The sequence below is a fragment of the Onychostoma macrolepis genome, chromosome 14 (assembly GCF_012432095.1).
Source record: "Onychostoma macrolepis isolate SWU-2019 chromosome 14, ASM1243209v1, whole genome shotgun sequence".
Lineage (NCBI taxonomy): Eukaryota > Metazoa > Chordata > Actinopteri > Cypriniformes > Cyprinidae > Onychostoma > Onychostoma macrolepis.
This window is the reverse complement of record NC_081168.1, coordinates 16,884,294-16,898,949: the sequence shown is the minus strand read 5'-3', so window position 1 is coordinate 16,898,949 and position 14,656 is coordinate 16,884,294. Positions and strand designations below refer to the sequence as shown.

Genomic DNA, 14,656 nt, shown 5'->3' with positions numbered 1-14,656 from the left:
GGAGAGATTAGAGGAGAGCAGCACTTCTCTCATGACCCTTGTGCATGAATCTTAAGAAGATCTTCCAGGTTCCTAGTAACTATATTATTATTATTATTGTTGTTGTTGTTATTGTTGTTATAAAAAGAGAAAGAATTGGTGTCAAATATCACCAAAACATAAATAAAGCTCATTTGGATATTTAAACTTTAAAGGAATAGTTAAAATAGTTAAAACTCAAAATTGAACATACAGTGGGTACGGAAAGTATTCAGACCCCCTTAAATTTTTCACTCTTTGTTATATTGCAGCCATTTGCTAAAATCATTTAAGTTCATTTTTTTTCCTCAATGTACACACAGCACCCCATATTGACAGAAAAACACAGAATTGTTGACATTTTTGCAGATTTATTAAAAAAGAAAAACTGAAATATCACATGGTCCTAAGTATTCAGACCCTTTGCTGTGACGCTCATATATTTAACTCAGGTGCTGTCCATTTCTTCTGATCATCCTTGAGATGGTTCTACACCTTCATTTGAGTCCAGCTGTGTTTGATTATACTGATTGGACTTGATTAGGAAAGCCACACACCTGTCTATATAAGACCTTACAGCTCACAGTGCATGTCAGAGCAAATGAGAATCATGAGGTCAAAGGAACTGCCTGAAGAGCTCAGAGACAGAATTGTGGCAAGGCACAGATCTGGCCAAGGTTACAAAAACATTTCTGCTGCACTTAAGGTTCCTAAGAGCACAGTGGCCTCCATAATCCTTAAATGGAAGACGTTTGGGACGACCAGAACCCTTCCTAGAGCTGGCCGTCCGGCCAAACTGAGCTATCGGGGGAGAAGAGCCTTGGTGAGAGAGGTAAAGAAGAACCCAAACATCACTGTGGCTGAGCTCCAGAGATGCAGTCGGGAGATGGGAGAAAGTCAACCATCACTGCAGCCCTCCACCAGTCGGGGCTTTATGGCAGAGTGGCCCGACGGAAGCCATAAAGCATGGAGTTTGCTAAAAAACACCTGAAGGACTCCAAGATGGTGAGAAATAAGATTCTCTGGTCTGATGAGACCAAGATAGAACTTTTTGGCCTTAATTCTAAGCGGTATGTGTGGAGAAAACCAGGCACTGCTCATCACCTGTCCAATACAGTCCCAACAGTGAAGCATGGTGGTGGTAGCATCATGCTGTGGGGGTGTTTTTCAGCTGCAGGGACAGGACGACTGGTTGCAATCGAGGGAAAGATGAATGCAGCCAAGTACAGGGATATCCTGGACGAAAACCTTCTCCAGAGTGCTCAGGACCTCAGACTGGGCCGAAGGTTTACCTTCCAACAAGACAATGACCCTAAGCACACAGCTAAAATAACGAAGGAGTGGCTTCACAACAACTCCGTGACTGTTCTTGAATGGCCCAGCCAGAGCCCTGACTTGAACCCAATTGAGCATCTCTGGAGAGACCTAAAAATGGCTGTCCACCAACGTTTACCATCCAACCTGACAGAACTGGAGAGGATCTGCAAGGAGGATCCCCAAATCCAGGTGTGCATCTTTCCCAAAAAGACTCATGGCTGTATTAGATCAAAAGGGTGCTTCTACTAAATACTGAGCAAAGGGTCTGAATACTCAGGACCATGTGATGTTTCAGTTTTTCTTTTTTAATAAATCTGCAAAAATGTCAACAATTCTGTGTTTTTCTGTCAATATGGAGTGCTGTGTGTACATTAATGAGGAAAAAAAATGAACTTAAATGATTTTAGCAAATGGATGCAATATAACAGAGTGAAAAATTTAAGGGGGTCTGAATACTTCCCGTACCCACTGTATGCTGAAAATGTACTCACCCTCAGGCCATCCGAGATGTAGATGAGTTTGATTCTTTATCTGAACATATTTGGAGAAATTTAGCATTGCATCATTTGCTCACCAATGGATCCTCTGCGGTGAATGGGTGCCGTCAGAATGTAAATCCAAAAAGCTGAGAAAATGCTTGACTTTATTCCATCCATTAACATCTTGTGAAGCGAAAAGCTGCGTGACATAGGTTCTACAATGCCTACAATTCATAATATTACTTTCTCGTCTCATCTGAACCAGGAGAGAAATATGCACAGATCAAGCACTGTGTACTAACAAAAAGTCCCTAACATTTGTAAACGAATATGTTGGTGGATTTTAATGTGAGAGGACAACAGAAGATGGAGATTTTCACTGGAGGAAGTGTCATTATGGACTTGTATTTTGTCCCAAAGCCCTAAGGTTTAAAGTCAAAACCACTTAATGATGGATTTGTTTTATACAAACACAGGTTTTTGCTTTACAAGACATTAATTGATGGACTAGAGTGTGGATTAATGGTGGATTATTGTGATGTTTTTATCTGCCATTTGAATTCTCATTCTGACAGCACCCATTCACTGCAGAGGATTCACTGGCAAAAAAAGTGATGTAAGGCTGAATTTCTTGAAATATGTTCTAATAAAGAATTAAACTCTTTATCTTGGATGGCATAAGGGTGAGTAGGTTTTCATTGTTTTTGGTAACCTATTAATTTAAATTAACGTTATCATATTAGGCATCACATTATTATTATTACTATTTTTTTTGTTTTGTTTTGTTTATTTTTTTATTTTAATTTTTTGCAGACAGCGCCTCCATCTGTGGCTTTAACACAATCCTCTTTGATCACCACTCTCTGGCCTGATACTGGGACAATTTCCCCACTGAACCGATGACCCAGAACTGGACTTGACTGAAGGTCTGAAGGTCATGTTCTGGCTGTTGCACAAAGACAAGCAGCCACAATGTTCTTCAGCCAGGGTTTTCCGCCATTATGCCATTCATGTGAGAAATGTCATGTAGACGTTGGTGAACTGGACAGCAATCACAGGGCAGAGAGAGTGTGGTGAGTCATATGCTTGTCCTGTTGAAAGGTCATCTTGACAGCATTTTGAGAGCAGCTAAGGAAGGGGCAGTCAATACAATAAAAATCTGCTGACAACAAGTCTGGGTTGTAGCCTACTCTATTCACTAAGATGAGTCAAACTTTTTAAGTATAGTTTCAAATAGGCCTACCAGTGTGTCATCTTTAAAAGAACATTTTGGTTGCTAACAATGATATATTAAACCTCACCCCTACATTTGTTCGTCGATTTGAAGAAAAGCGATGTTGTTCATTGCAAAGTCCCTCCCCCAGGTTTCTGTGCGTTGTGCATGTGAGTGCGCTCTCTGCGCTCCATACACAGTCCGTGCGCGCACAGGAGCGCACTGAGCATCTCCGCGGATCAGACGGATCTGTCCGAGTCCTACAATTCGTACACAACTTTTTATTTGTTAGAGGAGGCTAACAACGAGGGAATATACAAGTCTTCTTTTTTTTAATCAGTCAGGGAAAGATAGAGCGCGCGCACAGGGGTTTTAACCGTTTTTGGACATCACATCCTCAGTCGCCGTTACCATGCAAGTTCACATCGCCGGCATCCTGATGTGCGGTGTGTCGGGTGAGTTGTTGTGCTTCACCTGTTTTCCTCATTCATTCAGTCAGAGAAAGCATGATTTCCTGATGTATAGCCCAACTAACTCATCTTTCGCTATTAACAGTTAACACGTTTGAAGTGCTTTTAATTTCAAAAATATTTTTAAATCTTCAAGTTTTTGTGAATGATGCATGTGAAAATGCATTTTTCGTTGTTTTTGATACATTGCCAATTATTGGCGGATATTGATTAATTTTATTTTACTATTAACCTTTTATTGCCATGTGCAATTTACTCAATGACTTTAAAAGCGGATCTACTTTTTTTTTCGCGCAATCGGTTCGTCTTGGCCACAGTTTATATGTTTTACCTTGAACAAACACCAAAGATTTGGTGATATGTAAATATACAATTAAGAGGTTGAGAGCACTTATATTTGGTTAGAGTACCGTCTTTCATGGACAATGATCAAGCCGCCGTTTGCTATGGTTACCTCTTCACGCAAATGCGATTTCTGTTCGCGAGTTTATAGCGCAGCGTGTAATCTAACTTTTTTTTTTGTGGTCAGTGAAACATTGTTTAAACGCTGTTGGTACATTTATATAAGCCTACATGAAAAAAAAAAAAAAAAAATAGATATCCTATTTCCATACCCTGCTCCCCTAAACGTTTACTTTGATCTCGTAATAATGATTTAATTGGATTAATGCGGACTCTACTTTCAATTGTTCAGTAATTTAAGTATATCAATTTGGCTGTTTAACGAGAATTATCTATAATATATCAACACTATATCAAAATTCGCTGTAATGGGAATAATAGGGCCACATCAAGGCTGCATCTCAAATCCTACAGTGCTACGTACATAGTTGCTGTACATTTTAGGCTGTGCCAAAATTCTGCAGAAATTTGATGCTGCAAAATACTGTCTAGGTAAGGTGCACAACTTAAAACACATCCCATATTTCTTTTCTTGTACACCTCGTGTTCACAAAGTTCACATCGCATTGGTTTTGTGTTAGAGAGTTGTGTGAACTTTTGTCTACACTGAGGGGACCAGGCAGCAGTCACCAAAAGGAAAACAGCTGCATAAACATACAAAACAATGTTCTAATTAAAATAAAAAAACTGCAAAGTTAGGTTACAGGGTAGAGGTTAAGGGATAGGAAATATCTTGGATTTAGTAGGCCTATAAAAACAATAGAATTCAATAAAGTCTCCACTGTGATAGGCAAAAACAAATGTGTTTGTGTGTTTTTAAATCTGTTGGGGTATTATTAACTCACAAATAATGAATTCCATAATGGAATGTATTCCATAGCATAGACTGTATAGTGCTCCTAATAATAACATAGTTTATGTCTTATATTGATTGTTTCAGTGTAGTCTGTGTTTTTCCAATTTTTACTTATGATTTAAGATTTGTCATAAATAGCACTCAAAAGTGGATAAACGTCTTGATCCAAGCACTACTCAATACAGCTGCAATGAGGTCTTCCAAGAAAGATATTTATAGATTTTTACTCCTTGGATAACAAATGAAGTGAAGGGAGCAAATAGAACATGATTTTATTTTATTTTTTTGGTTTGCTCATAGAGTGCATCATGGCAGTTTTATTTTATTGGTTTAACTAGAAACCCAGCAGAAAATTTCTTATGATATCAGGCCACTTCAGGCCCCCATTTCAAAAATGATTTTATTTGATGAAGTATATTTTACTTTGGATCGGATTAAGAAAATGTTCCATCCTTTTGCTTTACACTTTTATACCAGCTCTAAACATTAACAGAACAGTTTACAGTCTTGAATATTGACCTCCATTCATTAGCTGTGAATGGAGACTAATAGTGTAAAAATTGACTGTATTATAGTTTTTAATTATCTTTTAGACATCATGCGTTTGCATTTAAGTGAATAGGAAATTGCAGTTAATTGCTGAGCATATCACAAAACTTTCACCACCTTTTCAATAAGATGACTTTCAAATGTATCTAATTACTTTCTGTTGTATAAATCAACCTAGACCTTAGTGTGCTTTACTCCCATTCAGAAAAGAAAGAAAGTGAAAAAGCTCCTATGTGATAAATCGCCCTGCACCGTCTGCCCCCAAAGCTTTAGCTACACCATGGCAATTCTTCATGTTGACACACAACTACTTCTTCTGTTAGGCTGTTTATTCATAGGTCTATAGGTTGCCTTGAGAATGACTTGCAGTAATTGGAGTCATACAGAAGGTAGTGATGAAATGATGAAATAATAAAATCTTTGCTGCAGCACAAGAGCTTTGTGATGTTCATTCTTTAAAATGATTATATTTCAATATGCATTTTAGATGTTTTTCTTTATCATACAGGTCTGACATTGTTTTTATACAGAGGCCACCAGTTGTACTTGTCAAAATAGTGTTTAACATACAGAAATTGAAAATGTTATAAAACAGCACAATGTCTGGGGATATATTTTACTGTATAACATATTACCAGAAAATATGCAGTTTTAAGTTGACGTGAATTAACATTTTGAAATTAAATTCATATATAATTAAATTCATACATAATGAAATCACTGTGAATTACTAATAATTAAAATAAAAATACTTTTAAAAAGGTACTACACCCCACAGTCCAAGAAACAGACAAATGCAACAGTGTAACCTGAGACTGAATTTATAATGCTAAATTTCTCTCTTTTCTTTGTCTCTTCTGAAGTGGTGCTGACCGTGTTTAATGTATCAGAGGATCGGGCTCACTGCCCGCTGGGCTACTTCCCCTGTGGAAACCTCAGTACATGTCTTCCTCAGCTACTTCACTGCAATGGCGTGGACGACTGTGGGAATCAGGCAGATGAGGAGAATTGTGGTTAGTTCAGATTGCTTCCTGTTGGTCTCTTGTCATTTCCCCTGTCTGCTATTCTTCACGTTTTTTTCCTTTGTACTGTAAGCCAGTGGTGTTGAGCATAAACTTGCTTACCTAAAGCCGATTTTACTCTGGCAACACCAATATTTAAACTGCATCATACAGATTTTTTAATACCACACATAGAGAGAAAAAAAATGTATTTATTTTTGGTCATTTAATCTGATTGATTGAGCAACCTTCCAAGAGTGGTGATATAACACCCTGTCTACACTGGACGTGAGCGGTGCGACAAGTAAAATGCAATAAGAACCCATAATCAGTAAACATGCCCTGTACTATTTCTGAGGATTTGTAACGTTTGCTGTGATGCATACAGCATACAACAGATGCCGATGTAGACATGTCCAGCTTCAGCAGCACTGGGGCTTTTCATGTGTTTTTCACTCTGCTTGTGTGTGTTGAGTGTTCCAGACAGTTTGATTGGCAGTCGATGTATTAGTGGTGGGACAGTGCAGGTTACTCATGAAGTTCTTATTTATTGAACTGTTGTATATAAGCAATATCACTTTCGCAATCATGCTAATATATAGTTGTACTGGTTTAAAAGAGCCCTGTTTTCAGGCAACCATTTGGATATTGTTTGAAATAAAACATCCTGAGATATTTAAAGTATTCAGCAATAAAGAAACAAGATTTGAGGTATCCTATTGCATAAGAGTGTATTGTCCCGGTTCTGATTTTTCCCTGGAATCTGTTATTCTTGCAATATTTTCTCCTCCTATCCTTCTTTTTGCATCTCATCTTTTCATTCTTGTGCTTTGTTTCTTCTTTTCGGATTCTGACTATTTCTGCTCCTTTTCTCCGCCTCTCTCTCTTTTCTTCATTTTATGTCTGTGAGGTGCAACCATGTCAGTTGACTTTACTTCCACTTCTGGATGCTGATTATAATACATAATCAGTCAGATTGAAACAAAGATTTCTGCAGTTTTCATCTGTACATATTGTCATATTTAATTTACCATCTCATCCATCTCTCTGAATAAGGGAAATCCTAACAGCTTGATTTATCATCAGACTCCAGTCCCAAGCCCCAATTGATTTTTTTTTTTCCCACAGGATTATCTTCTAATAGTCTCAAAGGTATCTGCTGACAAAGTACTGATGAAGCACCAGTTAAGTCCCAATTATCCTCCCACCTCAAAATCAAATAGCATTCCTTGACTAGTAAACAATTGTTAATTAATTAATGTATTTTTTTTTTTTTACAAGAGAAACCCCACAGTGCTGTTTACTTTGCGAAGAGGTGGTAATTTCCCATTGATTCCTCAGTAATCATTTACTTAACCAGTGTGTTACAATAGCCCTAGTGGTTATGTAGGTAGTTTGATAATGTCATACTTGTCAGAAACAGTGTGTGCCCAGCCGTTTGGCAACTGTCTCACGGCATCTGTCACAGTGACTGTATCAAACTCAATCTTAAGTGTCATCATTTGGCCCCTACAGCGGTAGGCGCCGTGTTTAACCTTGTCTTACTCGCTTTCGCGGCCTTTGTACGATGGAGAACAGGGGGGAGATTAAAAGCCGTTGTGTCGGCACCAGACTGTAAAAGGTCAGGACGAAGGGAAATGTCACAGTGTACATAATATCTTAAGACATTTGCTTAGACCTGTGTGTTGAGTCAAGCAGAACAGGATAGACAGGAAGTGAGAGATCCTCTAATGCTTTTCCAAATCCCCGCGATTGGTATTCCGAACATTTGAGATTCCACTCCTACCTTTCTTATCGCATTCCGCTTGTCGTAAGTGAGTTATCAAAGCCTTTTCAGGGCCAGAAAGGTCACTGTCGGATATCGCTGTAAACGATAGGCATGAATTATCCAGGCTTAGCACCTGGCATGAAGACGCTTGCTCTCGCTGTTCGCCGAAAAGTTGGATATAGATGAAAGGCCAAGTGACCTAAAAGATTAAGCTGTGCTTGAGCTCTCAAAAGATGATAAAAGTATTTTTTCAAACTAGAAAGAGAAGAAAAAGTGCCTTTGAGATTTGATAGATAATGAAGTTTTGGATAAACAATTGAATCTCTATATAAAATGAAAGTGGAGATGCGGGCCCACCAGCAGTCAATCTCATTCTGTCTCTCTCTCTCATCCAACCTCTCATGAGGATGAAAGATAGGGACATGGGCACATTTTGACTCTGGGTGACGCCACAAAGAAAGCCATTTGTTATTTTTGCCATGAATGCTTTGAACCTCAAGAGCTTTGTCGGTTTGTAAAATCCGAGTCCCTCAGGAACAGAGCGTCCATCTGTGGGCTCATAAACATTTTGTCATCGATAATGGTGTGTGGCTTTGATTTAGAATCATATTAATCTTGGAACCTGAAGTTAGAGCGCTGCACCATTTTCAGACAGTCGTCCATTATGATGGCAGTTTATTCTATTCCAAATAATCTTTTGTCTCCATATAAGCTTCTTTCTTTATCTCAAAGTGATTTTTTTTTACTTTTCGGTGCCAACCTTGACTTCTGTGTGGCTTTTCTCCTTGTAGAAAACTTCTTTTGTGTGTCTTTTGTGAATTGTTTCATCAGTGTAGACTGTGATTATTTTGTTAGCTGGAGATAAGACTGGGACTGTTGTTTAGAGGCTGGATTCTCTCTCAGTAATACAGTGAATTCAAAATATCTCACAAGGCTTTCTTCTGATTATGAGTTTTGCAATACCACATAAACAAAGTATTACATTATTCTTGCCAGCCAACAAACTGCTTTGTCATCCCACCTGTTTATTATAAGTACTTTCATCAAGTTATGGTGTGTTTTATGCAGCCATATTTGCTTTTGAGTTTAGCTATACTAATATAATACTATCTCAAAGGAACATTTTAACGCTCAGGGTTTTTTTTTTTCCTTATAACATGAGAAAGAATGTAGTCCTTGTATTGTGTTTAATTTAAGTGTCTCCGATGCTTTGAATGGTACAGCTCAGAAACTTTAGTTCATATTAATATCCCTGAAGTTTCATTGATATTTTGGGAAACCGGAGCACAATTTGAGATATTGTTGGGACCTTTTAAGGAGACTGAGATGTGGAAGTCTCTAAAAATTGTTCCTCATTACAAGTAACAATTTATTATATTAGATTTCCTTTTTTTTTTTTTTTTATCTCAGTATATAATTTTGCCTTCTAGTTTTAAAGAACAGCACATCAACAAGTTATTGATGCAAAGTTGGACATGCAACTCCAGACAGCTGCTGAAAATAATTTAGTCTCTGATAAATTGGTTAAAGGATTTAGTGAGCATATTATTATTAATTCTCAAATGCTCGGTGTGTAACTTTCTTTTAATATATAAATGCACAAGATGAAAATCCTATCCATTTTGTTTGGTTCTGAAAATGCAGAATGCAGTATTAATAAGGTGCCACACTGTGCATTGATTTAGTGTCCATTCATTACATACCAATTATTTATAATTACAATTTCATTATAGAACTGTATATTTTTAGCCAAGGTACCATTAATTAAAACTAATAAAACAAGGGTGGCTGCATTAGCCCTTGCAAAGTTTGAGAATCTGAGATCAATTTTTAATTTTGTGGGGTTGTTATATTAAATAGGACATAATTTGTGCCACACTGAAGTGCAATCCTTCTAGAGTAACATTATGAAAATAAATAAACTCATGTTTTTTTTTAGCAACCTGGATTATGCAAAATATTTCAAATCCAGTGATAGGTTTCTCTTCACAAACACTCATAATTTTAAGCCAGTTACTTTTAAACACATTTTTGTTTACAGTCTCATTGATTTATTCACGAGTGCATTCCAGTTTTGTGTGCAATATGCATCAACCAGTCTGTGAAAGGACTGTGAGGGTGATGTAATGATAAACCTAAGAAACTGATTGGTGCATGCAACTCTAACAAAGATGAATGTGCTAACCTAATAATTGATTAGCTGTCTCTTAGCGGACCCCATAACCTTGGTCATACCCCACCAGTTCCCTCCAGGCATGTGATTGGAAAGTGATTGCATTTACTGTATGTGGTACAATTTCTGTGCTGAAATGTAATGAAAAAGCAGTAAGGAAATATAATGATGTGCCTAAACTGATAGTTCTATCTATCTATCTATCTATCCATCCATCCGTCTATTGCTCTTTCACAGACAGTGAGTTCTAGGTGTATGCGACATCTCATTTTGTATCCTGCTTAGGTTTCATTTAGAGACTTTTGAAGTATGTATATTGTTACATATGAATGTGTTCTGTATCTTCATGCAGTATGCATGTTTTGCATATTCATAGCCCAACATGGATAAAAAAAATACATCATAGAAATTATATACTGTAATTATGTATATGCAAATGCAGTGCTTAAACATTTACAAAACTAGACACATTATTCAGGCATGTTTGAGTGTGCAGTAGTTCTTAGAGAGGGGTGGATGAATAATGCATTATATTTCAAAATAGATCTTCTTAATGAAACTCAGGAAGTTAAATAAGATGTCTCAGTCATCTATACTTTTGAAGTGGCAGCAGTTTTTTAAGCAGCATAATCATACATTTTGCAGGTATTTTAGCTGGGGTTTTTTATTAAAGAATATATGGATGAATGAATAAACTGAAATTTGTGAGCTAACAGCAGTCAGATCAATGAGCGGATTGTTGATTTGGGAGTTATTAGAAGACAGTGATCAAAGGACCATTGACAAAGGCATCGCAACTCTTCATAGAAACTGAGATGTTTAAAAAATTTTTTTAAAAAGTATAGTTCTGTTTATATCAAGATGAATAGGTTTAATAAAGGTTAAGAGTTCTTTTTAAGCTTAATGGGACGTAGAGATGATTAATTATTACCTAAATAGATTAATGCTTTTTCTGTGCCTAGACATGATATGATTCATTTAAGCAGCTTGAGCTTCATGCAAAAAAAAAAGAAAAAAAAAAGGCAAACCAAAAACAGTTAAAGTCTTAAGTTTACTTACAACGCATGAATTGTGATCAGAATGTGCTACTTGATCTCATTAGATGTATGTCATATGAGTTTATAACACACATACTTCTTTTTTATGTTTGGATAAATTATGTTCAAAACAAATGCATGAACAGCTGGTAAGATGTAAACACAATTACTTGTATTCTTCATTTTCCGAATCCTTTGATGTTTTTTTTTTATTTCATTATTATCATCATCATTTTTAAACAAATTATCTCCATCATTTACTGACAAAGTAAATGATACAGGGTTGTGTTTAAGTTGTATTGTTCATTTATGTTTTAAATGCTGTCACTATTAAATGTCATATTTTGTCTATATGCACAAATAAGCATGTGCAAATTGTATATAATTTTACAATTTAATAAAGTTTTTGGATTGATTGCGGATATGACAATTCATCCGGGTGAGGTGTGTGTATAAAATGCTTGCATCTCTCCCTCTGTTTGTGTAATCTCCATCAATGTATCTTAGACTAGAGATCTGAGATGCATGGGAGAGAAACATAACTCTGACTGGCTTGAATTGCACACTCTCATTATAATTCAGAAAATGTAATATGACAGTGAGTGACTCGGATGAGTAGAAAGAATGAAAAATAAAGGCACTGCAAACTTTAATGAATGTTTTAAAGTCGACCAGTTTGACACTTAAAACATCTCCTTTTTATCACTGTTTATCTAATTGGGGTAAGGATCTGTGTTGTTGATCTGCAGGGGTTTTAGAGTTGACATTATTTACATCCGTGCATCAGAGAATGAGCTTAAACATAAACAGTTGCGGTTCCCTGGTATGGCGAATGGGGGAATATCTGTTTCTGCTGTATTTTTTAACAGCTCTGAGTTCACTGGTGATTGAGAGGTCCAGCGGGAAATCTCTGACAGAATTCATCAGGACAGAGGGAACAAGCTGAGGATAAACCGTAAGATTAGAGCGAGATGTCTTAATCATATATCCGTTATCTCTATTTCTGGAAGAAAATGAGCCAGGCTTGTGTGAATTTTCAGCAGCCATGTTTGGCTGACAGTTGTGCTGCCTATACCCTGATAGGCTACCCTTCCAGTTTTACAATTCATTTTAGTTTTTACATTCATTTAAAAAAAAATGTACTAAACAAATGTAAGCTATAATGTTTTTATGTAAAATAGTTTTTCATATATTATTCTCAGACATGAGCAGACCTATGTAGCTACTCACGTAATTAACGTTACGCATTTAATGAACACTTACAAGTGTGCACTTTGGCAGAATTCAATTCAAATAGTCATCAGCAGCCATTAGTTCGGTAAAATTAAGCATCAGAATGGACAAATTTGTTATTAAGGGAGAAAAAAAAAAACGAAATGTGGAAAATGCCAGCCAAAGAACACATAAAAACAAAAATAGTCGCAGCATCAGCAGTAAAGGTAGGAGAGTGCTGGACTTTCGGCATCAACTTTCAGTTTGCCCCACCACTCACTTGAAGATGTTCAGGCAAAAGAAAACACCCATACTATGCAGCAATCATCCTTAATTGCAGAAATATGGCAAAACATCTCTGGAGAGAACCTCAGATTATTAAATTCGAAAGTGCTTTTCATATTTGTATCAGCATAGGCTACGTTTGTGAACACACATTTTCTGCAATGTCGCGCATCAAGTCACGCTTCAGTGCGAGTCTTACAGACTGCAACAATCGCAACTTCATTGTGCTGTTACTCCTTTCTAGCCGAATTTCACAAAATTGGTCAGCTCCCGACAGAATCTGGTTTTTTATTAATGGGGAGTAGAATTATTGGTTTCACTTTATTTTGACGTTCCCTTTAACACATTCTATTGACTATAAGTAATGTTGCACCTACATTTCTACTAACTCTCATTAGAGTGTTAGTAGTGTATTAGTTGACTGGTAGGGTTAGGGTTAGATTAAGTTGACACGTTCTTGCAAAGTTACTTATAGCCAGTAGAATATCTGTTGGGAGACCAACACAATAAGGAGTTAGTCGATATGAAGCAGACAGTCTACTAATACTCTTATGAGAGTTTGTTGACATGTAGTTGCAACATTACTTAGTGTCAACTAAGAATGTTCAAAAGGGACCATCAAAATAAAGTGTTACCGAATTATTTATTTAAATAAGTGTAATTGTTTAGATAAAATAATATTTAGGTTGTAATATTATAAATCTGGTTGGTTTGTATTGGTGACGTAATATGTAAATAATAAGCTGCCCGTGAGACTTGGACCATAGTGCAGCCCAGTGGAAAAAAAGGTTGAGAACCACTGGTTTAATGCATCCTTGCTAAATATTGTTAAAAAGCAATCATACTGACCCAAAACTTGTGCACTGTGATGAATAATATGCATTGCTAGACAATACAGGGATCATATTATGAGGAATCAAAGATGACTGCAAAAGCAACTTGTTTTGCGGTTCACTTGTTCTGAATGGTTCACAAATTTAAGATGTCTTCCAAATATATTGGTAAGAGTAAAACATGTGAAAGTTGGCCCAACCTTGAGGTGTTCTTTGAAACTGTCAATAAGCATTGCACTGTTAAAACTAGTCAGCGTCAGAACATGTTTCTCCAGCACGTTCTCACTCCCAACTCATCACATATTAATGCTTGGTCAGGACCCCTTGGCGTCGCTTTTTGACGCTCAAGGTACCCCTTTAGAGTAATTTTTCGGCGCATAGGGGTATCCTTTTAGCATCTTTTTTTGACGTGCAGGGTCCTCCTGGTTTTCAGTTGTTTGTGTTAATTTAATGGTTTGCATGCATTTGTAAAAAAAAAAAAAAAAAAGAAATAATTTTATATAAATGAAATATTTCATTGGAGCACCTAATACCACCCTAACCTAAACCTACCCACTTCTGAGCAATATAAAACACATAGCAGGCAAATAATAGTGCAGTCACAGATATTTATTGCAAAAACCGACCATAAAAAAAAAGCAGTATAAAAGCATTACAAGTCCTGTTGCATTCCAAATCTTCTGAAGACATACAATATCTTTATGCGAAGAGGAGAGTAAAACATAAGGTTTTAATAGCTGAAAGTGATGTCGCTCCGTTAAGACGCTCACATCTCATTCAAAAAGATACTCGTCCCATAGCATGACACAACCAAGGCTGACATAAGCCTTCTTCTGGCGGCATTTTTAAAATTTGTGCACAGACTGCAGCACACAGGAAGAGCTTTATGGCAGACGGAGATAGCGTTCTTGTCTATTCCTCTCACAAATCAGTCATTTTGCCTCGGAAGACTTGGAATATTAATATTTTTGAATAAATTATGACTGTATCTGTATCTGTCTGTTATATCTTGTGTTTTATTGACAAATGGTAGGTTTAGGGGC

General features: G+C 36.8%; 1 protein-coding gene across 1 annotated transcript in view; it reads left to right on the top strand.

Annotated features, from left to right (window-relative positions):
* Positions 1 to 3,193: 3,193 nt before the first annotated feature.
* rxfp1 (relaxin family peptide receptor 1) overlaps positions 3,194 to 14,656 on the top strand; it is a 77,884-nt gene continuing 66,421 nt past the window's right edge. Inside the window, exons 1-2 of the mRNA XM_058798929.1 lie at positions 3,194 to 3,482; positions 6,168 to 6,317. Coding sequence (XP_058654912.1) covers positions 3,440 to 3,482; positions 6,168 to 6,317 — 193 coding nt within the window. The 5' untranslated portion in view covers positions 3,194 to 3,439. The remainder of the gene's footprint in view (positions 3,483 to 6,167; positions 6,318 to 14,656) is intronic.